This window comes from Diorhabda carinulata, chromosome 9 (genome assembly GCF_026250575.1).
Source record: "Diorhabda carinulata isolate Delta chromosome 9, icDioCari1.1, whole genome shotgun sequence".
In the NCBI taxonomy this organism is placed as follows: Eukaryota; Metazoa; Arthropoda; class Insecta; order Coleoptera; family Chrysomelidae; genus Diorhabda; species Diorhabda carinulata.
Window position 1 is genome coordinate 10,356,645 of NC_079468.1, and position 26,595 is coordinate 10,383,239.

The following is a 26,595-nucleotide window of genomic DNA, read 5'->3' on the forward strand; positions in this document are numbered from 1 at the left end:
GTAGTCAGTTCAATTCTAGAGCTTCTTAGTAATTGTGCTCTACCTGTCAATTTGCTTAATATCGCTCTTAATAAAAAAATATTTATTGCATTATTATTTGACTAGCAAAAGTATTAATAAAGCTATCGCAATTACTTTAAAATATAGTAAGAGTCTGTGGATTACCATCATATGCTAGAATGGAATCTAAATACAATTTCGAAAGTTTATAATTAGGTTAAGCCATTTATAATTCTATTGTGTTTATAGCTTCGAAAAAATTACTTGAATTAAAATCTCTGTTATAATATAATGAAACTTCTTTTATCTTATTATTTTTTACATTTTTATAAATTATTTTTTATTTCCTTTGAATTATTATTGTTAAATTACAAATACTACCATATATGAAAGAAGGAATAAAAATGTTTAAAAGAATTAACTCATACGCAAAAATTACGATTTTCCTAATTTTCTTCTTTCTTACTACTACTGCCCATAGGTTTGGACAATTTTTGTTCTTCCCCAGGACATGGATTAACCGCTTTTTCTTTTTTCTTCCTTGAAAATACTTTCACAATTTTGTAATAATTTTTTAACAGTTGACTCGATATGCCTTCGAATCCCAGTTTAACACCACAAAAGTTTGAATTTTCTCGATTAATCGTAAAAACGAACAAATTACTCATGAAATTCGTGTATTTTTCCGGAAAATCCTACTGACTGCTCCAGTGAAGGCTTTGGTTTTCTTGAAGTTGTTTTTAAAAACGGAAATTTACGCAGTGACTGAAGCTAATACATCCACTAAATTGGTTTTGTCTGACTCTCAAAGAGGACGCTAGTTACACGGTTCGTACCAAGTAGTATTGAACATAACTTTTCCAATATTAGATTTATTGAGCAAAATTTGAAGTTAACTTAATACCATTAAATTTTCACCAAAAAGATACATTTAGAAAAATTGGGACTGAGTGCTTTTGTTTCTTGTAACGTTTCACAAAGATCTAGTCTAATCAGTATAGGATCTTGTTTTTTAAAGCTTCATAAATATGGGCACTGAGCTATTGGAGCCTTGGTATGAAACAAACAACAATTTGATTTGATTGTATTGCATTGTCAATCAAAATGTACTCTATTTTTATGCAAAATGGAGCTCCCCGCACTTTTATAGAAGGTATCGTAATTGGTTGAGTAACCATTTTCCGAATCGATGAATTGGTGTAAATGCAGAAGCTCCGATTCATTGGCCTCCTCGGTCATGCGATTATAATCCCTTGGATTACACATTTTGGTCGTATCTTAAAAAAAAAGTTTATGCTACAGATGTAGTAAATTCATCTTAAGATTTGAAAGATAGAATTCAACGTCACTTTAATTATGTCATAGCTGACTCCCAACCGTTTAGAAGATTAATGGATTCTTGAGAAAAAAGGATAGACTAATTGAATTCTATCTTATGTTATGAGCCATTTTTCAAATTTTCATCATGTGATTCTTTGTTCAATTGATATATATGTCATTACTTTATACCAGCATCGCTTATTACTTCATAATTTTCAGATCAAAATAATCCGAAAACGAGTTTTATCAAGAGTACCCTTTTGGTGAAAAATTAAATGGTGTTCAGTTCACTTTAAATTTTGCTCATTAAATTTAGTATTGGAAAAGTTATGTTCAATACTACTTGGTACGAATCGTGAGGTATGTTATTGGGAACGTGGCAATGAAACACCAAAGTGGACTAAAGTTAATATATTTTCTGAGATATCGAATACTTATGTATTCATCGTCTGGGACTGAAATTATGGTCAAATACAAATAAGAAATATGTATAAAAATGATAAAATTTCTACTTACAATAATTGATTGAGATTTTCGGTTGAATCGTATGTCGTTATGAATGTTAATGAATGAATATTTATTGGTAGGAATATAAATGATAATAAATTTCATAGGTTAGGTCGTTATAGGTGAAGTTGAAATTTATAGATTAGGTGAGTTTAGTTAGTTGTTAATGGCCTTGAATTTTTATAGAATTTCTTTTTCCAAATTCTAAAAAATCTGCATAATATATACTAAGGTTATTTAAATCAGTTTTTTTATTAATGCATTGATAATTTTGGGCAATATATAGTGTTTCTAAAAATAGACGTTTTTTTTTTAGTTTTTCAGTTGTCAAAACTTTGTAAGATTCATAATTCATATTGTGTCCATCATATAGACATGAGTCGCTAATGAACATCTATCAAGATATAATCTGCTATCACTCTTGTGGGAAGTTATCCGACTGATCAGTGACCTTTTCGACTGACCAATGTACTTTTTGTCATAATTAAAACAATGTATTTCATATACTATGTAGGCAATTTATTGATTGGTGTTTTTAGTGAAAATAGATTGAATATTAAGGGTTTGACTTTACGCCTTTTTAATATTGTGTTGTTTAAAGATTCCAGAAAGTTAAGGAGTAACTGATTTCATATATGGTAAAGGTGTATAAATTATGGAATAGAAATGTTACAAAGGACGTTTGAAAATTTGATTCTATGCTTATGTCAATGTCAGATGTATTATACAAAATTCGATTTAAAAGATATGGACGATATAAGTTTTCATAAAAAAGTTTGTAAATTATTTTAATGGTTTTTTTATGAAAAATTAGCATAAAAATTTTGAGGATTCTATTTTTTATCTGTTTGAATAAATTAATTTTAGTGTTACGTAGGTGATTTAAATGATAATTGATATATCTTTCAGAAGCTATTGGTTTCCTATACCAGTTTATTAAAATTATAATTATCTTCGTTTATTATAAATTTAGTATCAAGAAAAGGTAATGATTTTTCAGTATTCTCCTTTTCTGTAGTAAATTGTAAAATAATGAATTATCAATTTTATTATATGGAAGGGATAAAATTATATCATCTACATACTTTTTAATGAAGAATAATTTGAAGTAAAACAGATATTACAAAGTACAAGATATAATCTCTAATATCCCTATATTGAGGAACCCATTGGTGTTCCAAAAATTTGTTGCTTTAATTGAAACATCTTTTTGTAATTATAGGTTCAATTTAAAAACCAAATAATTGATACAACAAATGAATTTAATGTTAGCCAATATTGATTACATATGCTCTTTTATACAAAATGAACAAGAAAGAAATTTTATAGCCAAAGCAACCAACATTTTAACTAACCACATTCATGAATCGAAACAATCTTCTGATTTTAGAGATTTTTTACATAAAACCAAAAAATTTTTAAAGGAAAATCCAAATTTAATATGTAATGCCACTGTTTAGGTGTCGGTGTTTGTTCTTTTCTTCTTTTATAATAATAATAATGATACACTATTGTATTTCGTAAACGCACAACTTTAATTACATATATTATCCTTGCATCTCATATATTGATATTGGATTATTATACATTAAACAGATTTTTATAAATTTTACGTCTGCAACTCTTGTGGTGTGTATCTTGAATGCCCTGGGTTTTTGCTGTCTCTCTTCTGGGCCCTCGTGGTCGCAGCGTTGCCAGGTTTAGCTTCCATATAAAATTTAGAAGTCGTAACATACCCGCGGCCTTAAAAGCACCAGCTTTTAACAGAGTATATAACAGTTACTTAAACTTAAGCACACACGTTTATTTTTTTTTTACGGCAAAGGGCACAGTTTGGAAAAATCTCTGATGACAGTTCCATTGTTGGTGAGAATTTCTGCAACTCGCGAGATTTTGTCACTACCCCGGAATAATTTTGTTACGCGCCCCAATTTCCAGTTAAAAGGTGGAAGTTTGTTATCCTTTATAAGTACCAATATACCTTCTGCCGACTCTCCATGGTTCGTCTTCCATTTAGATCGTTGCTGAAGTTCGGAAATGTATTCCTTATACCATCTCGTCCAGAAGTGTTGCCGAGCATTTTCGATTTTTTTGGTATCTGGATAACCTGCTTTCCTTTTCTAAAATCATAACTGGCTCCAGAATTGAAGTTAGTGGACGACCAATGATGAAGTGAGCTGGTGTTAAAGGAGAAGGATCTAAAGGGTTAGTAGATAGCGGACAAAGAGGACGGGAGTTTAATATGGCCTCTATCTGACAGAGCAAAGTCGTGAACTCTTCAACAGTAAAGTTAGATTTACCAGAAACACGTTTCAAGTGATATTTCATTGCCTTAACCCCAGCCTCCCCTAATCCACCAAAATGTGGAGCTTAGACTGGATTAAAGTTCCAGCGTATGCCTTGATTGTTCATAGAATCACTAATTAAACATTCATTTTGAGTGAGAAAATCATAGAGTGCTTTCAAGTTTCTATTTGCACCAATAAAATTTGTACCGTGGTCTGAATAAATTTGAGATGGTTTTCCACGTCGACTGATAAAGCGTTTCAGAGCCAAAAGGAAATCTTCAGTTGAAAGACTACTTACAAACTCAAGATGAATGGATTTTTTAGCCAAGCATATGAACAGACAAACATAACCTTTCATGAATTTTGAGCCACGTCCCCTTTTATTAAGTACATGAAAAGGTCCGGCATAATCTGTACCTGTGATTTGAAAGGGGAAACCAGATAAAAATCTATCACTTGGTAAATTTCCCATAATAGGTTGGACTGATTTTGGTTTTAATCTATAACATTGTATACATTTATGAACAATAGATCTAGCTAGGTTGCGAGCGGCAACTGGCCAATACGTTTCTCGTATATTATATAATAATTGTAATGGTCCTGCATGTAATAAGTTTTTATGCTCTTGTTCAAAAAGAAGTTTCGTGAAATGGTGTTTCGACGACAAAATCAATGGATGTTTTTTATTGAAATGAAAATTTGAATTCTGCAAACGACCTCCAACTCTAAGTATACCGCTCGTGTCCATAAACGGGTTTAAAGATAAAAGTTTACTTTTTTTGTCAATTTCATTCCCAGCTTTTAAATCATTATACTCCTTATTGAACGAAGATATTTGGGATAGTTTTACAAGCAACTTCAAAGAGTTATCTAATTCTGTTGTTGTAAAAACACCAAACGATCGATTTTCTTTATTACTTGAGCAATTTTTTATAAATCTTAAAATGAAAGTCATGCACCTCCTCAATCGATTCAAATTAGAAAACCTTTCGAATGGAAATTTAAATTCAGACACCGCTACCAAAGTAGTTTTTATTTCTGGAAGGGGAATAGACGTCTTGTTGTCTTTTGGCCAAAAGTCAGGGCTCTCTTGGAGCCAATATGGACCCTGCCACCATATATTTGAATTATTCAAACTACTAGGATAAGAGCCTCTTGATAAAATGTCTGCAGGATTTTCTAAACTTGGAACATAACGCCATGAACTGATATCAGTTAACTCCTGTATTTCAGCAATTCGATTACGAACGAATGGTTTTAACAAATGAACTGGAGTTTTAATCCAACCCAACACTATTGTGGAGTCAGACCATAATGTTATAGAATTGAAATCAAGCCTCAAAGAAGTAGTAACCTTATTAACAAGTTTAGCCAGAAGAGGGCTGCACATAATTCTAACCGAGGGATTGTTAGTGACTTAATTGGCGCAACCTTAGCTTTAGAGATAAGCAAATGACAAAATGTTTCACCATAGCAATTTTTTGATCTGACATACACAGCTGCACCATATGCTACCTCAGAAGCGTCTGAAAAGGCATGTAATTCTATTTGTGTGGAATTATCACAAATAACATGTCGCTGAATTTTTAAATAATTTAATGACGGAAGGTCTTGTATAAAATTGTTCCATTTAACTTGTAATTCATGGGAAACTGGACTGTCCCAAGATAGGTTTTTCTTCCAAAGTTGTTGTAACATTACTTTGGCAATTATAATGCAAGGGCCAAGTAGACCCATTGGATCGAATATTCTGGATATGCCTGAAAGCATAACTCTTTTTGTTAAACATTCACCCATCATTTCAACATCAATATGAAATATTAATTTATCCGTTTTACTCATCCACGATATACCTAGGGTTTTTGCAACATCATCTTCGCCAATGACTAGACCTTCCGAAGAATCAGCAAGTTTACCTTCTTTTAGATCATGCATTATGTCCGGAAAGTTTGATCGCCACTTTCGAAGTGGAAAGCAGCCTGATCCAAGAACTTCACATAATTTAACACAACTTTCTTTTGCAATGTGAATGTCATCGAAACCTGTCAAAAGGTCATCGACATAGAAGTCGTGAAGAATAATATTTGAAATAATCGGAAATTCTCTTTCACAAAGTTTACCTAATTCTACTAAACACCTAATAGCTAAAAATGGTGCACTTGTAGTACCATAAGTTACCGTGGAAAGTTCACAGACAATTAGTGCTTTATTTTCGTTATCTCGCCATAGAATTCTTTGCATTTTATGCTGATCTTTTGACACCAAGACCTGACGGTACATTTTTTCAATGTCCGCGGTAACAACATATTTATATTGTCTAAAGCGTAATAATATTGACACTAAATCATCTTGAATTACCGGTCCTTTTAGATGAAGTTCATTAAAAGAAACTCCACTTGTAGATCGCGCCGAGGCGTCAAAAACTGTCCTTAATTTCGTTGTTGCGCTATGCATACGTAGAATTCCATGGTGCGGTAAATAATAGGCATCCTCATGATTTACTTCAGATACCTCTCCTATGTTTTGCATATGATTGAGCTTTTCATATTCGAGGATAAAATTCTTGTACATTCTTGAGAATTGGTATTCTTTTGAGAATTTTTGCTCAAGCGATTTGAATCTTCTTTTGGCTAGACCTAAAGATTCACCTAATATTTTTGGACTTGCTTTCAATGGAATCGATACAACAAAACGACCTTCTTGAGTTCTTGTTGTTGTGTCTTTAAAATGAGTTTCACAGTCCATTTCCTCTTTGGACCAAGGACTGTCAGTTTTAACACTTTCTATTTCAAAGAATTTTGATAACTGGTCTTGGATATATAAATCATTTTTAAGCAAATTACAAAATATATTATTAGAAATTTGAAAGCCTTGTATTTTACCTGAAACCAACCACCCAAGCTGAGTTTCCTGTAAAACAGGACCATTTGTATTTAACTTCAATTGGTTTGGACATAAAACATTCCAAAAAATATCAGCACCTATCAGCATCTCGATTGGTCCGGGCTTATGGAAGTTTTTATCAGCCAAATTGATATATTTAGGTATCAATAGCTTTTGCTTATCAATGTAAAATGTAGGCAAGTTTCCAGTTATTTCTGGCAAAATAAAACAAGACAAGTCCGTCATAAAATTTTTATGTTGAGATTTAAATTTCAAACAACATTTATATTTCACATTAGAGACGGCACTGTTCAAACCAGAAACAGCGAAATTTATTGTTTGCTTTGGAATATTTAGTTTTGAGTGAAGAGACTCAGTTATAAAGGAAGACATTGATCCTGAATCTAGGATAGCTCGAACAGGTACGTAAGCACCATAACTGTTTAAAACATCTATTACTACAGTGGATAACAGAATTTGAAAATGTTCCGAACTTGTAGTTAGGGAAACATTAGCACAGACATTGCCTTGAATTTGTCGCACATAAACACTCTGTGATCGCCACTGCATATGGCACACTTGAAACCTTGAAAAGATGTTTTGTTTTCATGTGAATTATTTTCTGAATCGGCAGAAAGTAAGCCCCTGGTTTTCCCTGACTTGGATCCCTGTTCAAGTTTGTTCAACTCTAATCGCTCTAGCAAGTCTGATCTACTTCTTAAAAATTCATACATATCCTCAAGAGAAGGCAAATCTTTTTTAGACTTGTATTCCTCCCATTTACTAACAGATCCATCGTCCAAACTTTTGGCCATTAAATGTAAAATTAGAATATCCCACTGATCTGTGGGAAGTTTAAGACTGTTAAGAGCCCTCAAGTGTTTGGAGACTGTATCTGAGAGATTTCTTAATTTAAAAGATGAGACTTTAATAATTTTTTCTAAACCAAACAATGCATCTATATGATTGTATATCAATGCTTTTTTATTATCATATCGTTTGCATAACAAATCCCATGCAAACTTATACGTTCCTGCAGAAATTTCAAGGGATTGAATAATCTGACTAGCGCTACCCTCTAGACTAGTCCTTAAATAGTGAAATTTATTTATATCATCAATATCAGGGTTGTCGTTTATTAAAGCGGTAAACGTGTCTCGAAACTCAAGCCAGGTATTTGAAGACCCACTAAATGTAGGTAATTTTATGTCTGGCAATTTTACTGCAGGAGAATTACAATTTTTGCTTGAAATACCGAATTCTTATCGGAATTATGATCACTGTTACTATTATTAGCTGGTTTTAATTGATTCAATAAATGTTTTGCTGACGCAAATGAATCATAAAAATTTTGTAAGAACTGCTCTCGTTGAACTAATTGTTCCATAAACTTTGATTCATCATCTAAAATTTCCATTTCAATTTGACTCTGAATACTATCAAACTCATTACTAATATCACTAATCTGACCGATTCTATCTTCTAATTCAATAATAGTTTGTTCCGAAATATTTTCTTCATTCAAAAAACTTTCCTGTAATTTTGTAATTTTATTGCTAAAAACAGAAACTTTTCCTTTAAGAACACCTCGTTTTATAATTAAGGTTTTAAATAGATCATCAGCCATTTTAATTTGAAAATGATGCAATAATAATCTTTGTGCGAAATTTAAATTGTTGGCAACAGTGTAATATGAACGCACAACAACACCAAGAATTCTAACAAAAAAAACTAAACTGATAATTCGTGTTAGGTATAAAATCGTAAACAAAATATACCGGCGAAAGCGACCCTTTTTTTGTGGATAACTCTACTCTATTCTACACCTATATATTATAAATACATATGAATTGTGTGCATAAGAATAAATCAATTGTAAATATTATGATATGGCGATAGCAATTTATTTTATTTTTATGATTATATCAACAACTCAAGACAACGCCAATATAATATATAAATTAAAATTTCAACTATACATGAAATAATTTAAATTGATATAAGGTTGAATTAACTTTACTCTTCAAACAAAGGCCACATTTGAAAGGATTTCAAAGCAAAATAAAGGAAAAAACTCACTTTTTTGTCTGTCGGCTTATCATCGGAATTAGCTGGATATCGTCTCATCCGGCTCGAAGAACCAAATGTTTAGGTGTCGGTGTTTGTTCTTTTCTTCTTTTATAATAATAATAATGATACACTATTGTATTTCGTAAACGCACAACTTTAATTACATATATTATCCTTGCATCTCATATATTGATATTGGATTATTATACATTAAACAGATTTTTATAAATTTTACGTCTGCAACTCTTGTGGTGTGTATCTTGAATGCCCTGGGTTTTTGCTGTCTCTCTTCTGGGCCCTCGTGGTCGCAGCGTTGCCAGGTTTAGCTTCCATATAAAATTTAGAAGTCGTAACAGCCACAGTTATTATGGAGAAACTGAAAAAAAAACTACAAAAAATGATCAATGTATTAATAAGAAAACTGATTTAAATAACCTCATTGTAATTTATGCATATCTTTTATATTTTGTAAAAATTCAACGCCATTAACAACCAACCAACCTCACCTAATCCATAAAATTAAACTTCACTCAACTTCAACTACATTCTTAGAAATTCTTATTTAACAACAAATTATGAGAAATTTTATTTCTCATTCTCATAAAATTATTCTCTTTTCATATCTGTAACAATAAACTTGTTATTGTTTAATAAATATATTTTTTAAAAACGAAATTTCCTTTGAGAAAAATAAAGTCAAATTGTAGGAAATCAAAATTACTAAAAAGTTCACGAACATATAGTGCGTAACAAAATTTCGGATCGTGCGAAATAGTTTAGTGAGTTCACGACTTTAACGTTTTAAGTGCGAATTCATCGAACTGTATTAAACTAGCAATTTGTGCAATAGCACTTCAGAGGTGAATGTTGGAGACAACAGAGAATTAACTGAGGGAGAATATTTTCAAAGCCAATTCATCGGTAACGTAAGTGCCTTTCCTCCTTTTCACTAGATTTCTGAAAGATAGTAATAATTAATAAGTTTGTAGTAATAAAACAAAAAAAATTAGTGAAAAGAAATTATTAATTGATGAGCGAATTATACTCTAGTAAGCTTGATAGCATAGTGTAATTATTCAATAATATTTGTTCAGACGAAAATAACGTAAAGCAAACTAGTATTAACAGAATGGCTCCTCCTGCAGTGAATTGGAATCTTTTCAAATCCAAATTATCAAAAATTAAACCTTTTAACGGTTATAGTTAATATTTCAATAAATTCATTTAATAGTCATATAATCATAATGATGCAGAATTAAATTCACACATAATAGAATGTATTCAAAAGAAATTAGAAGGTAGAGCAGCATTCATGGTCGGTAACACAGTTGAATTAAATACTTAGACAAAATTAAAAACAGCCTTATTATAATGTTTTGCTGAGAGAAGGAATTTAAATTGTCTTGTGAAAGAGTTGATATGAGCTAAATCATTCAAAAACGAGTATCTAATTGATTTTGGACGTAGACTTCAATTAATTCTTATAGTGTAATTCAAAACAAACCAAATTAGAAACGTCTCCAACATAACTGCTGGGGTAAGAAATTGTTAAATAAATCAATACGATTAAACCGCGTTAAATACGTTTATTACGAAAATCACCCTATGAAGGAAGCGTTGACCTATGTGGCCGAATTCGAAAATTTTGAAAGGCTCTACGGTTCTTTAATTGATAAGAATAATCAACAAAATAAACCTAATAATGGTAATGAACAGCATACGCATGTTCAAAATTTTCAAAGGGCCAATCCAAATTTTAATCAAATTAGTGAAATTTAGCCTAACACCTCAGCGTCTAAACCGTTTGAGCACGTACATATGGATGTTTTTAAAATAACAAAAAAAAATTATTTAACAGTAATTGATGCATTTTCGCGTTACGGACAAGCTTACACTATAGTAAGCGTTACAGGATTTTCTACAGTATACTCTTTACAAAACTTCATAACTCCCTATGGATTACCTCAATAAATAACAACAGATAGTAGTTCTGAATTTAAGAATTTCGATTTAGAAGACTTGGAAACTTTCCCATATATATTAAATTATAATAAGATATATAAACAATCCAGATCCGTTTGACCTGAACGATCATTTAGTTATATCTCAATACTCTTAGAATCATAAAGAAACCAGTAAACGCTTATATGAAAAAATTATACAATTAAACGAACAAAAGAAACAAAGGGTTATAGAGAAATTAAACACAAAAAAGTTCAAACCTTTTGACTATTCAAATCAAAAAATTGTCTACGTAAAAGTAAAGTAAGAAATAAAAAACTCCCTCAAAAGTTTTATCCGAAAACAAAGCGTTCGAAAATTGTTACAGAATGTCGACGAGCACGCGAATCCTGAAGCTTTACCTGGTTCTTCGCGCATTCCAAGCGACTTGTAGTGCAGAAGACATACATGTTATGAAAATTCAAAACTTTCTTCTTCCTATTCATTTAAGGAAACGCTAGATTAGTATATATTAAACATGCCTTTTTACATTATTTAGATTTAAGCCAACTTATTAAGCAAATACATAGTCTAGTTACGAATTTCAATTATATCAAAAATAGTATTACAACTGTAGCCACTACAAACACTATATCGTTCCATGCTTTAGCACAAAACATGTTAATAACAATCGAATATTTGATCAACATAGTACAGAAAAAAATTAAAAATTTAAATCCTCATATCCGAAATCGAAGAGCCTTACTAAATGACGTTGGTAAAATAAACAAATGGCTATTTGAAAACCTCGATTCGGATGACGAAATTATATATGATAAGGCAATTACTTTATTATAACAAAATTAAAAGAACATTATTCATGAAACTAACCTTCAAATTTATCTTTATAAGAAACTCAATGATCATTACAATAAATCAATTAGAAAGTTATATAACGTTTCAAGATATGATACATCAGATTAATTTAGACTGTCAGTCAACAATAACGTTTATAGATAATATTGAAAATAAGGTTTTGTTTCCAAAACTTAATTCTGTACATAAGTCTATAATTTCTAGTTACGAGGTACTGAACATAATCCAATATTTAAGAAAACTCTTATCAGAAAAACAAATTCCTAACTTTAATTTTAATATACTATCAATTTATTGGAAGTTTTGCTATTCACGTACCTACCTATACTCATTTCCGAAACATTTGAATTTTACTATCTTTTTCCGATATACCTAAATAATTAAATGTACACTCCTAAATTTCCTTACTTGGCACGAACACAAAATGCACCCTTAGTCTACTTGAAGGGAACAGTCTCGGTGATTGCCAAATTCTTGAAGTCAATATCGAAGAAACAATTATCCAACAAGTTACAGCCAACGAAGTCTTGATAATGCTGATTCAACAAAAAAATACTTTCAAAATGTCAATCCAATCAATACCTCGAAATAGAAGAACCATCACTTGTCAAATAGTGCCTTCATATTTCATATTTATTGTTCGACTGCCCCGGCTATATATACATTGAAAAATTCTTTGCCTACTATAGAATCAAACAAAATTTCAATGTCAAAATATTTTATTAGATACTCAACACATTTTCCTCTTAATTGGATATATTTATTACAGCGAACCTGCAACGTCTCTAGACCTTTCAAAAAAATGTTTCTTTTTGCTCTGCAAACCAGACCTCCACAGCTTTTATTACCACCTCATTGGAAGAAAATTTACGACTTTTTAAACTGACATAGAAACTAGCCTTCCCGATCGGTCATCATCTTCAATGGAAAATTTACCTCTTTTGAAGGTTGCAGTCCAATTTTTCAGGGTCGCATACGAAGGACATTGGTCACCAAGGGTATTAAGCATATCTTCGTAAATCTGCCCTCTTGAATACAGGTACTTGATGATGGGTCGATATTCCAATTTTTCGATTTTCACAATTTCGGTGGACATCTTTTAATTTATTGCGTAACTCTGGTTTACTTCTTTGACGTCAAACTTTACGACACTTCTAATAAGTTATTGTTATACATATCAATACATAAGCACCTAGGAAGAAAAGTAGGGCATTCTCGTCGACCTCGTCTTCGGCTCAGGTGACAAAAATCGCATGCGAGAATGCTCTTCTTTTCTCCCGTGGCGCGTATTCTATTTATATATACAGTGCTTTTCAGATAAAAGTATCCACCTTTAATAACTTTTGTAATACTGGTATTTAGAAAAAATCCAAAAACACGTCAATTTATGTTGGAAGGGGCAAGCATTATGGCTTATTTAAACTTACTGGAAAAGCCACCCCCTCACCCCTAGCAGCATCCCCTTTATTTTTTTAAATTACTTTTCATATTTTTTATGTAAAATTTGGATACTCCTCTTTGAGCTGATTTCAAAAATGTATAATACTTGTAGGTTAAAGTGGTTAGTTTATGAGATAAACAATTTTTCTTTTAAGAGCACAAATTTTACTTATTATTTACTTTCACCTTATTTGCCTGTACTAAAATGGGTTGTACAACAGTTCAAACTCTTTAATCTTTTTAACTGTGCTATTTATTATGAAGTTACAATAAGTGTTCAAAATGAGTACCATTCACTTCCATACAATGGTATAATCTATTTTGAAATGCCTCTCTGACATTGCTTAATACGGCTGGATTTAATTGTCGACATTAATTTTCTATCCTCTCTCGTAAATCATCCAGAGATTCTGGTTGGGTAGCATAAACTTTTGTTTTTAAATACCCCCATAAAAAGAAGTCTAGGGGTGTTAAATTCGGTGACCTAGGTGGCCACTCCATCATCTGCCCCCTTCTACCTATCCAACGAGCGGGGAATGTTTCGTTTAAAAATTGTCGGACAGGCATAGCATAGTGTGGGGGAGCTCCGTCTTGTTGAAATACCAGTAAATCTTCGGAAAGGTTATCATCATTTTCTATTATTGTTGTAATACGTGGGTCAACCCCTTCCCTGAGTAACTCAAGATATGATTCACCATTTAAATTTCCGTTGATGAAGAAAGGTCCGACAATGTGGTCACCTAGGATACCACACCAAACGTTTAACTTTTGGGGATGTTGTGTATGGAATTCACGCATAATATGTGGATCACTTTCAGCCCAATATCTACAATTATGCCTACTTACTAAGCCATTTAATGACCATGAGCATTCATCAGAAAAGCAAATATTGTTTAACAATTGTGGATTGTTATTGATAATTTGCGTTATTGATTCGCAAAACTCTAGACGACGATCAAAATCATCTTCATTCAACTCGTGCACCAACTTAACTTTGTATGGGTGGTACTTGAATTTATGTAGAACTCGGAAAACTGTAGAAGATGAAACACCGATCGCTCTACTTGTTGTACAACCCATTTTAGTACAGGCAAATAAGGTGAAAGTAAATAATAAGTAAAATTTGTGCTCTTAAAAGAAAAATTGTTTATCTCATAAACTAACCACTTTAACCTACAAGTATTATACATTTTTGAAATCAGCTCAAAGAGGAGTATCCAAATTTTACATAAAAAATATGAAAAGTAATTTAAAAAAATAAAGGGGATGCTGCTAGGGGTGAGGGGGTGGCTTTTCCAGTAAGTTTAAATAAGCCATAATGCTTGCCCCTTCCAACATAAATTGACGTGTTTTTGGATTTTTTCTAAATACCAGTATTACAAAAGTTATTAAAGGTGGATACTTTTATCTGAAAAGCACTGTATATATAAATAGAATACGCGCCACGGGAGAAAAGAAGAGCATTCTCGCATGCGATTTTTGTCACCTGAGCCGAAGACGAGGTCGACGAGAATGCCCTACTTTTCTTCCTAGGTGCTTATGTATTGATATGTATAACAATAACTTATTAGAAGTGTCGTAAAGTTTGACGTCAAAGAAGTAAACCAGAGTTACGCAATAAATTAAAAGATGTCCACCGAAATTGTGAAAATCGAAAAATTGGAATATCGACCCATCATCAAGTACCTGTATTCAAGAGGGCAGATTTACGAAGATATGCTTAATACCCTTGGTGACCAATGTCCTTCGTATGCGACCCTGAAAAATTGGACTGCAACCTTCAAAAGAGGTAAATTTTCCATTGAAGATGATGACCGATCGGGAAGGCTAGTTTCTATGTCAGTTTAAAAAGTCGTAAATTTTCTTCCAATGAGGTGGTAATAAAAGCTGTGGAGGTCTGGTTTGCAGAGCAAAAAGAAACATTTTTTTGAAAGGTCTAGAGACGTTGCAGGTTCGCTGTAATAAATATATCCAATTAAGAGGAAAATGTGTTGAGTATCTAATAAAATATTTTGACATTGAAATTTTGTTTGATTCTATAGTAGGCAAAGAATTTTTCAATGTATATATAGCCGGGGCAGTCGAACAATAAATATGAAATATGAAGGCACTATTTGACAAGTGATGGTTCTTCTATTTCGAGGTATTGATTGGATTGACATTTTGAAAGTATTTTTTTGTTGAATCAGCATTATCAAGACTTCGTTGGCTGTAACTTGTTGGATAATTGTTTCTTCGATATTGACTTCAAGAATTTGGCAATCACCGAGACTGTTCCCTTCAAGTAGACTAAGGGTGCATTTTGTGTTCGTGCCAAGTAAGGAAATTTAGGAGTGTACATTTAATTATTTAGGTATATCGGAAAAAGATAGTAAAATTCAAATGTTTCGGAAATGAGTATAGGTAGGTACGTGAATAGCAAAACTTCCAATAAATTGATAGTATATTAAAATTAAAGTTAGGAATTTGTTTTTCTGATAAGAGTTTTCTTAAATATTGGATTATGTTCAGTACCTCGTAACTAGAAATTATAGACTTATGTACAGAATTAAGTTTTGGAAACAAAACCTTATTTTCAATATTATCTATAAACGTTATTGTTGACTGACAGTCTAAATTAATCTGATGTATCATATCTTGAAACGTTATATAACTTTCTAATTGATTTATTGTAATGATTGAAGCAAACTAATTGATCAATTTATGGTAAATTTGGCTGAGGTTTTTATCTATCATTCACATTTATCTTGTTTTATGTATATCATTTCTTTGATTAATAATTTTTGGTAGTTCGTGGCTTGAGCTTAGATTTCTGTTTTTTTAAAATCAAATTCTTGGTATTAATTTTTTTCTTTTTTGTATAGAGCAGTCTATGCACTTTTGGTGTATTTGTGACTATTTATTCGGTTCTCCAAGTATTGTGTAGTCATTCCTATATAATTTTTAGGACAATTCAGACATGGTATGGAATATATAATATTTGATTTCTTAGTGTCTTAAATTCGTCATAGCTGAGTGATGTATTTTGTTTGATCGAATCCCATCTATTTTTCAATACGTGTATTATGAGATTATTAGGAATATTTTTGCAAATTGTGACAACGTCTAGATATATAATTTTGTAATTGTTAGGAATATGTACTGTATCTTAAAACTGCTTGAGCATAAATGAGTCTTTTGTGTTAAAACTATTTTTGGTTATTTTTGATTTGTAGAAAGGTGACTGGGTATATGATACTATTTGACGCATTGGTATATTCGGTTTATGTAATTTGGATTATGTAATTTGAGGATTGCTTTTATAAATTCTTTAGTTTTTTTCAGTTTTTTTTTATTTGTTTTTGAGTTTTATTAGCTTTTGCAGTTTTATGATGACGGCATTTTATTTTATGATTAGTGATCGCATTTTCGCATTTACTACTTCAGCTCTGATATTGTCTTTTATTCGTTTTCATATTTATATGGAAGAGCGAAATTTTTTCCAAATGTTAATATTTCTGTTATATATTTTGGTATGTGTGTATTAGAGATATTTTCTAGCCACAAGTAGGAGTTTATTTTGATGTCGTTTTGTGTCGAGTTACTGATAAGATTGTTGAACTTTTTTGAATTTGCGATTTTTATTTTTTGGAATTGTTTTTCATATTTTGTTTTTTCTAGATTTGAAAATGAGTTCATAAGTTTTCTGGAATGGTATTTTTTGTTGTCTAATTGTTGTTGTCAATTTGTCTAATTCAAGATTAATTGTGTTTTCAATTTTTTTTATTCCTTCAACAGATTCAGTGATTCATATTTATATTCATATTTATAGTTTTTAATTTAGTTAACGTCAAATTTCTTTCTGAGGTACGTATCTGTTACATTAATATGGTTTACATTGAAATTTAAACACTTGGGATGTACTCCTGAATTTTTACATCTTAATAAGAATATGCGGCGATTTTTTTGACTAGCGCGTTTCCTGAACGAATTGGTAATAAACTTCATGGATGCAATGTCTTTATCAAAATACGAGGCATATTTTTTAAGTAAGTACCGTTTTGCGATTTCGTCACCGCAACCCCAAGGTCGGCGTTCTGCACATGCGCAATGGTTACCTACATCTCTTGTCTACGCACTCACACCATTACAGTCTGATTCTTCATTGTGTACACTGTTTACTGAGTGTTTCAGATGCCTCCGACAATCGTGAGTCCTGCCGATTGTGAAGTACGGGCGGTTATACGATTTATTAGTGCTAAAGGCGTAAAACCGATCGATATTCATCGTGAGATTTGTAAAGTTTACGGACAAAACATTATGAGTGATGGAATGGTAAGGAAATCGGTGCATGTGAAATGTGCATGATGAAGAACGGAGTGGGCGTCTTTCGGCCGTTAATGAAGATTTGGTGCAGAAAGTGGACGAAAAGGTGAGAGAAAACAGACGCTTTACAATTTGATCATTGTATGACTACTTTCCTCAATATTCTTGTAGTGTTTTGTATCGCATTGTGACCGAGAACTTGAAATACCGGAAAATGTGTTCACGTTTGGTTCCAAAAATGTTGACGGATTTGCACAAAACCCAACGTTTAGGCAGTGAATTGACTTTCCTTGAGCGGTACCACAATGAAGGTGAAGATTTTTTAGACCAAATTGTTATTAGTGACGAAACATGGGTGGCTTACGTCACACCAGAATCGAAACAACAATCCATGGAATGGTGACATTCATCAACACCCAAAAAAGTGAAGATTAAGCAAACAATTTCTGCCCGGAAAATCATGTGCACAGTTTGGGACAGAAAAGGAGTATTGCTAGTGGAGTTTCGGCCTCGTAATGAGACAATCAATGCAGCGTCTTATTGTGAGACATTGAACAATCTGCGTCGTGCAATCCAGAACAAAAGACGTGGCAAGTTGAGTAAGGGTATCGTTTTGCTGCATGGCAATGCTCGTCTACATGTGGCTAATGGGACCAAAAATCTCATCAAATCTTTTCAATGGGAAACTCTAGATGATCCTCCCTACAGCCCTTATCTGGCGCCCAGCGACTACCATTTGTTCCTGCACTTGAAGAAACACCTGGGCGGTCAGCGTCTTCAAGACGATAACGAAGTCAAAACAGTGGTTAACAAGTCAGGCGGCAGAATTTTATGAGGAGGATATTCAAAAACTCGTGCCACGTTATGACAAGTGCCTCAATATTCAGGGAAATTATGTAGAAAAGTAGATTAAGGTACAGGCTTTTATGTAAAAAATAAAATTATTGCGATATCTTTGCACTTCTTTTTTTAATTCCATAACGGCAGCCACTTAAAAAATTTGCCTCGTATTTTAATAAAGACCTAAAAAAAGTCGAAACGTCAAATTTTATATTTCTTCAAAATATTATTAAAAAATAATTTTAAAACAGAAGAGACCTAAAATCAAGAACATTTAGATGCATTAATATATCAAAAGGTCTAATATATATATATATATATATATATATATATATATATATATATATATATATATATATATATATTTACAAATTTCTCATCAGAGAGCTAAAGATTTTCTAATTAGGGCAAAAGAGAAACGTAAAATAGAATACGATCAAAATTCAAAATATCTTAACCTAAACCCTGGCGATTTGGTGACGGTAACAAACGAAAATAGATCAAACTTCGATCCTTGGTATAAAGGCCCATTCTCAATCGTTAGCTGCGACAATGTAAACTGTGATCTAAGAAACCTTAAAGACAATAAGATTATTACAGTGCATAAAAACAGAGTGCAGTTATATAGTGAACAAATAAATATATAAATAGTGTGCGATTCGGAAGTAATTTAAGATTAAGTACTATTTATTAAGTAGGAATAGGAAACGTATTTTTGGGTAGCAATTATTTTTGGGATTTAATATTTAGTTTTAGAAAAAGGGATCCCTATATCATAAGTAAATATTTCAAAAAAAATGAGCTTTTCTTTTTGTTTTGTTGTTTTAGATGTGGAATATGAATTGTATTTCTAAAGTGATCAGCAACACATTTCTCTTATTTCTTTTGCCCGTGAGACTGAATGTTCTTCATTTACCGGCCGAAATGAAGTCCATTCTTCCAAAAGGGGGAGATGTGGTGCTCTTTAAGTCAATTATTTTATTCTTTTATATCTATATCTATGTATACACTAACTGTTAATTATTTATATTCAGGTCACCTATGTTTTGGTGATATTGCAATTTATTGTCTACGTAGGTAAACTATATCGTAATTATGAACCAATATTATGTGTTATCATATATATATATATATATATAGAAATGTTCTTTGAGACACTTTTAACTTTTTAACTTAAAAAATATTTTATTTACAATAAACGACTTGGACTTAGAGAATCTAGAAATTCTTTTTCGTTTCTTTTCAGTGAGTGTTATTAAAATGGCTAAAATAATCAAAATTGTAAGTAAGGGAACAATACTGAGTCCTGCAGAAAATTGCGTCAGGAGTGGACTTGGTTCAATGGGTTAAACTGGTCCATGCGTCTCTGGAATTTGGAGTTTTTCTTGCATAATTTCGTGCTTCGGATGCAGCTTGATTGGGACTACTTGCGGCACTGTAATTTCTTGCACAGTTTTATTATTGCATCGTATTCCTTCTATAGTAAATGGTTCGTTTGTCATTAAGATGCTACTTCTCCTAATTTCTTGGTTTAGAATTATGGTTGGATGAACTATTCCTAATAGAATTACTTTGCTGGTTTCTTGTGAAAAATTATCTGTTGTGATTGACTTGGTGCAATTCTCTATATTCGGAATTTTGCATTTCGATCTTATAGGTTTGCAGGTGGCAGGATCATAATGTGATCATTATTGGGAATTGGGTAGATTCCAGATGTAGGGTAAGAATGAGGATAAAGGATGGGTTTTTTCATTATTATGAGCATTGTCTTAGTGGTAATGCAAACTAATGACTTAGAAGATTCAATTAATTGATGGGGATGTTCGTCACTGATTAAAAGGGTAATTCTTGTTTTTTAAAGTTTTCAGTTCATCTAAAGTAAAGAGTTCAATATTAAAAAGGTCTTGTTGGGATAAAGTTATGGTTTGAATAAGTTTAAAAAGGAATTTGTTTATAGTTTGAAGGCTTAGTATTTCATTATAAAGTGCAACTTATCCATTGAAATCGGATGATAACTTGTTCATTGCACCAACAATTATTTTACTATTAGAAGATTTTTAAATCTCGTATCAATAGAATGTCCAAAAGATATCTCGTTATTAAGATTTTCAATGATTTCATTTTCTTTAATCTCTACAGCAGTAATGTGTGATTTCAATAATTCCAAGTCATAATCGTCATTGTTTCCAGATATATATTTAATAGTTGTTTCGAGGAAGTTGAACAAATTTCTTTTAAGCAGGGTCCACACCATGCCGGGGTAGGCCGGGCGGGCTGACCCGGGCGGCTTAAGCCGCGTTGATGTAGACGCCCCGGGCGGCTTAAGCCGCGTTGATGTAGACGCCCCGGGCGACTTAAGCCGCGTTGATGTAGACGCCCCGGGCGGCTTTGCCGGGTTAGAAAATGCCGACCCGGGCCGTGCCGTGCCGATCCCAACCCGCATAAAGTAGGTACAGATCAAAAGGATGCCGAGCCGAACAAAAATATGTGGGGACGTGCCGAACGGCTTCATTTACAATTAAACCTCCGATCGAACTAGACGAATTATTTTATTTTCGACTCAGTTTGTTTAAGTAGGGATTTTCATTGCTCATTTTAAGTGATGGAGTGGAATGACCAAAATTAAATCTTTCATTAATTCGCTAGCCCTCTACAGCTGTCGTCCTCTCCTAAGGCTCGGGCGAATCCAAAATCTTCTTTGACGTCTTTTTGGGGGCTGATTTAAAGCGAGTATCACCACAGCCATGGCTGATATAGCGACGTCATAGTCTGTAATCATTTTGAAAACACTTACATTTTAAGGACACTTTAAAAAAACTTCTAAAAAGTACTCTTTAACGAAGTCACCAGTCTTGGTGTTGAAACTAGAATGTAGGTAGAAATAACCCGGTCGGCTTCGTTTTCGGTGTGGACGTCGTGCCGGCCCGAACGTACCCGCCCGGCTTAGCCCACCTGGGTCAACCCGCCCGGCCTACCGTGGTATAGTGTGGACCGTGCTTTATGTTTACGGGTAATTTTATGAAGATTATCTTTTGCTTCGTTTAAAAGGTGATTATATTGAAATTTCCAGGGGCTGAAGGTCCATTTTCTAAAGGTGAATCGAAAAGGTCATTAGGGTTCGTTTCTAAAGTGTTAGTTAATTTTTCTAAATTAATGTATAAAATGTCTATGATAATGATTTATCTCATTTGATTTGCATAATAGCCGTTATTGGGGATTTCCTGTATCTTGAGCAGATGTCCCAGGTATAGGGTCGTTCTGTAAAGAGGGTCTATCAGATATTCTTTTTCATTACGTTACGAAATCGTTTTGGGAATTTTAAGTGAGTACTTGTGGTGTTTTGTTTGTCGGTCTTATCAACAATTTTAGTTTTGTGTTGTTTTTTTTTTGGATGTAGTTTAGAATTGGACCGGTTATTTTTTTCTTAGTTACGTAGACAGAACTAGTGGGATCGATTACAGGAATTAGTTCACTATTTTCATTTTGTTTGTCTAGAATTTTCTGTCGTTTTTCTTTTTGCTTATTATAAAGGGTTGGAGTTCGTCTTTATGTCTTTGGTTGTATGTTTCGTATAGCGGGACATCAAAATCGAAATATATTTCTTCGGCATAGGGGCCACAGAGAATTGAAAAAGGTAAGAAGTTAGTGGATTGACTGATTATAAATTAAAATTGCATGTGTGAAAATATCATCTAATGGATCATCTGGACTTTGGTCTCATAATGTTCCAAGTTTTTCTATAAGGGTGGAATGGAATCGTTCAACATGGGAATTAGAAGATCAGTTATTGACCGTTGTGAAATGTATTTCAATTTTGTGGAGTTTCATGAATTCTTTAATTACAGCAGAATTAAATTCAATGCCATTATCGCAAACAATTGATACGGAAGTTTTATCGGAGATTTTATAGCATTGAGCATATTGCTAAATGAATCTACCAATGCCAATGGCAATATTGGAAGCGTCGTTTGTCAAAACAAAAGGTTTTGAAAAATCTGGGTACTGCACAACTGGAGCATTGCATAAGAGTTGTTTGCACTTTTCAAAGCATTCTTTGTAATTAACATTCGTTGGGTCTATGATAATTCCTTTACAAGTGCATCGAGAAAAGGGTGATGTTATTCTTGCGAAATTTGGCATGAATTTTTTGTAATATCCAATGAGTCCTAAGAATGATCTGACTTCTTTCACAGTCTTTGGAATAGGGAAGTTTTTTAATGGCCTCTATTTACTAGATTTGGGCTTAATGCCTTCAGGAGTCACAATGCAACCAAGGAAAGCGACTTCTTTCGTCAGAAATTCAGATTTGTCCAATTGAATTTTCTAATTTGCCTTTCGGAATGTTTCAAAGATTGCAGCAATGTGAATCAAGTGTTCTTGAAGGGACTTGAAGAAAATGATGACGTCGTCCATATAGACGAACAACATTTGTGGAGAAAAGGTCGGAGAATGTTATCCATCAATTTCTCGAGAGTGAAAGGTCCGTTTTTAAGACCAAATGGCATTCGTAAAAACTCGTAGTTACCCTGGGGTAAAAAGCTGTTCGACGCATAGAGAAGACTCCGACTTCATCTTGGAGAAAACAAGAATTTATTGACTGGTTAACCACCAAAAGTATTGAATTTGAAGATAATTTGATAAAAAAAGAACTATTAGCTTTATCAAATTTACACAAACATCGTTTTATGAAATACGCCGTGGAAGATATAGCAGAAAAACAGTGTAACTGTGCTGTGCAACCGCCATATCATTGCGAACTAAATCCTATAGAACTTATATGGGCGCAAGTGAAAGGATTTGTAGCAACACAACACGATATTCAAAATTAAAGACATTAAGCTACTGTTTGATCAAGCCATTAAGGCACCAGATAATAGTATGTCGAAGTCTTTACTCTAATGGGCAATTCTAGCGTCGATGAGTTCTAAAATTCTTTGAGCAAAGGTGTTTTAATATTGGAGTTATACTTCCGTGTTATTTTCATGGACGTAAATGTGAAGGGCTTATTATAAATATGATTTGAGTTAAAAAAGTAGAAGCTTTAGGAGATGTGATTGTATCTGATCCTCCTGTTTCAATTAAAACTTTTAGCTTTGATTTTGGCATAATAAAGTATGGTAGTTTAGGGCCGTTACGGATATTGTTAAAATTTATTGAATTGGTATTTCGTGAGTGAGTTTTCATTTTGATGAGAATCAACATTAAAATTAAAAATTTTTCTCGTGGAAGTACTCATTGGTTGGTTTCTAGTAGAAATAGTTTGTACACCACTCATTGGTTGTGGGACAAGTTAAAAAATTTCTTTGGTGTTGTGGAGCAACGGGGTTTGGATTATTTCCAGAAGAATTGCTGGTAGACGAATTATGTATATGTATGTTTATTACCAAAAGTATTATTAGGCTGATACCTATTAAAACTTTGGTTATTTCTAGAGGGGTGGTTATTTTGAATTCTATTCATTGGAGGAATAGGGAGATTTGAAAAAGAGCTATTTCGTGGGGGGCTAAGTGATTCAACATCAGGTCTGGTTTATATGATACATCTCCAAGAGTTTTCTTTTGTTATAATTTTTTTGAATGTCTAGAATATTTACGTTTTCAAAATCTATACAGAGTATATATATATATATATATATATATATATATATATATATATATATATATATATACATTATAAACTAGTTTTCTTCAACCATTTGATACATTTATTTTTATAATAAAAACTGAAATACATTTTGTCAAAACATAACATCAATATAAGTCATAGATCACACAATACATTATCACCTCTATTCACTACACTAAAAAACAAAATTAAAGACACTAAGAAATCAAATATTATATATTCCATACCATGTCTGAATTGTCCTAAAAATTATATACGAATAACTGCACAATACTTGAAGAAAATTAAATGTTCACAAATATATCAACTAGAATTTTGTTCTAACATGAGGAATTAATTTTTTCCTAGTCCTTACATCTCAAATATATATTAGTAGTCAATTAAATTATTTGTAGTTTTATTAGAATTTACAAAATAGAGATAGAAGAATAGAAATATATATATATATATATATATATATATATATATATATATATATATATATGTAACGAGGTCTTTTCTTTTTGGAAACGTAGCAATGAAACACCAAAGTAGACTAATTTTAATATATTTTCCGAGTTCTCGAATACTTATGTATTCAACCTTTTTTAGCTTGTAGACGCAATAAATTTTACAATGAAAGAATGTCTAGGATATACTTCTATGAATTCTCAGTCAGATAAATCAGTTGTTATTAGTAGGCATAATAGCAATCTCAAAATAAGTGAATACGAACTTGCTGATTTAAAAATAGGATTTAAAATTTTTTTGAATACTGACAATCAAACATTACTTTCAGAAGCTATTGGGAAAGGTGAGTGCATATTTACAATTAAATAAAACATTTGTTTGCTATTTATGAACAAAATTATTTTGATTTTTTATATGAAAACATTTTTCCCGTATCTAATTCTCATATTCCTTAGTTAATCTATTTATATTATCGTTGTAATTATATGAGTAAAAATACAACTAAAAATTATAAAATACTGTAGATTAAAATAAAAAATGTGATATCCACAATTTTAGCTTTGACCCTTTTAAAAGTGGATGCGATAAATGATGCAATAGTAACTTTAAAACAAAAGTCGTCAGAGGATGAAAAAGATGATCTACAAAAAATAAAATCAATGTGGAAAGTTTTAGAAGATTTAGTTGAGGTGGGAAAAATTAAACAAATTGGAGTCGCTGATGTGGAAGAGAGAACATTTAAAGCACTTCATGAATGGGCTAAAGTTAAACCCAGTATTATCCAAGTAAATTTAGCCACCTGTTGTATAGTACCACCAACATTACAAGCTTTTTGTAAAGAAAATGACATTAAATTATTAACACATAGTGATGCGGCAGGTAAGTCATTAATATTTTATTAATTCTTCTAAATCTGCATTCCGAAGTGAGATAAATACAGAACTGCTACAATTATTGTAAATAGTCGGTAAATTTGTTTTTGCTATTGAAAAGTGTGAAAAAAGAAGTTCTCTTTTGATAAATCAACTATTAGAAGCTAACTTTTACTACTTTGAAAATTAAAATGTGTGAATTTTTTCTTACATTTGTTTTTATTTTAGATATGTTACCAGCAGAGTCAATACAAAATTTATTTGGTAAACCTTTGTTGTTGCAGTGGGCTTTACGATTTTCAATACATGTGAAATGTAGAGGTGTACTTACAACCAAGGGATATTTATTGAATTTTATAAAACAATAGTATCTAAATGATGATAGTATTGATTAGTCAAGTTATTGTGTTATATTAGATAATTGTTATTTTGTTAATATTGTAAGCTGTAAGTGGTTTATATTATGAGAAATGATATATTATGTATCAATTTGATTGTTGTAATTGTTATTTGCGAACTATATTTATTCAGTATTTAATAGAGTGAAAGTTTAGTAGTAAGGTTATAAAAACATTATGCAGGTTTGTATAATTTCAGCTTAATTGAAAAATTGCTTGAACAATACTGAATAAATATTTCAAATAATATATTTCAGTAGATTTTTTTATAAGGTGGAAGTTTCATAAGAAAATTGTATTTCAAACATAAAAACTGGTTTTTATCTAATGGGATAATGGGGATAGGCTCCTAAAATCATGATATTAACTATTTTTGATGTTAACTAATGATATATGAGATTGTGAACCTATATTATTTATACTGAAACCAATCGTGTGTAGTCTCGTTGACCTTTTAATGTGTACAAGTTTTTCAACCTGCATGGAAGTTCCTTACATTCGATTACCTAAATCAGAACCAATGTTAATCATAAGAATCACCCTGATGAGTACTAGATGAACATTTACAACATAGTAAATCAGTTCAAAATAATGATTGAGAATAATTTCATGGCTGAAGAGCGTTGTAATATGGATTTTGTCCTAATAAAATGAAATCGTAGAAATATTAAATAATTCAAATTTTCAAATGATTGGCAACACATCAGTAATTAATAAGATTTTATGGATTATTCGAAATTTTTAAAGAAGTGCTTCGCCAAATCAATAAATCTAACTGAT

The 26,595-nt window shown here is 31.9% G+C and overlaps 1 protein-coding gene across 4 annotated transcripts in view; it reads left to right on the plus strand.

Moving 5' to 3' along the window:
- LOC130897816 (glutamate--cysteine ligase regulatory subunit) overlaps nt 1-26,128 on the plus strand; it is a 44,789-nt gene extending 18,661 nt beyond the window's left edge. Inside the window, exons 1-4 of one of the 4 annotated variants that reach the window (XM_057806734.1) lie at nt 18,942-19,249; nt 24,687-24,888; nt 25,104-25,424; nt 25,646-26,128. In XM_057806734.1, coding sequence (XP_057662717.1) covers nt 24,711-24,888; nt 25,104-25,424; nt 25,646-25,785 — 639 coding nt within the window. In that variant the 5' untranslated portion in view covers nt 18,942-19,249; nt 24,687-24,710 and the 3' untranslated portion in view covers nt 25,786-26,128. Of the gene's footprint in view, nt 1-18,941; nt 19,250-24,686; nt 24,889-25,103; nt 25,425-25,645 lie in introns of those variants that run through there. The other 3 variants (XM_057806735.1, XM_057806733.1, XM_057806732.1) reach the window with 3 other exon arrangements.
- Nucleotides 26,129-26,595: the final 467 nt, after the last annotated feature.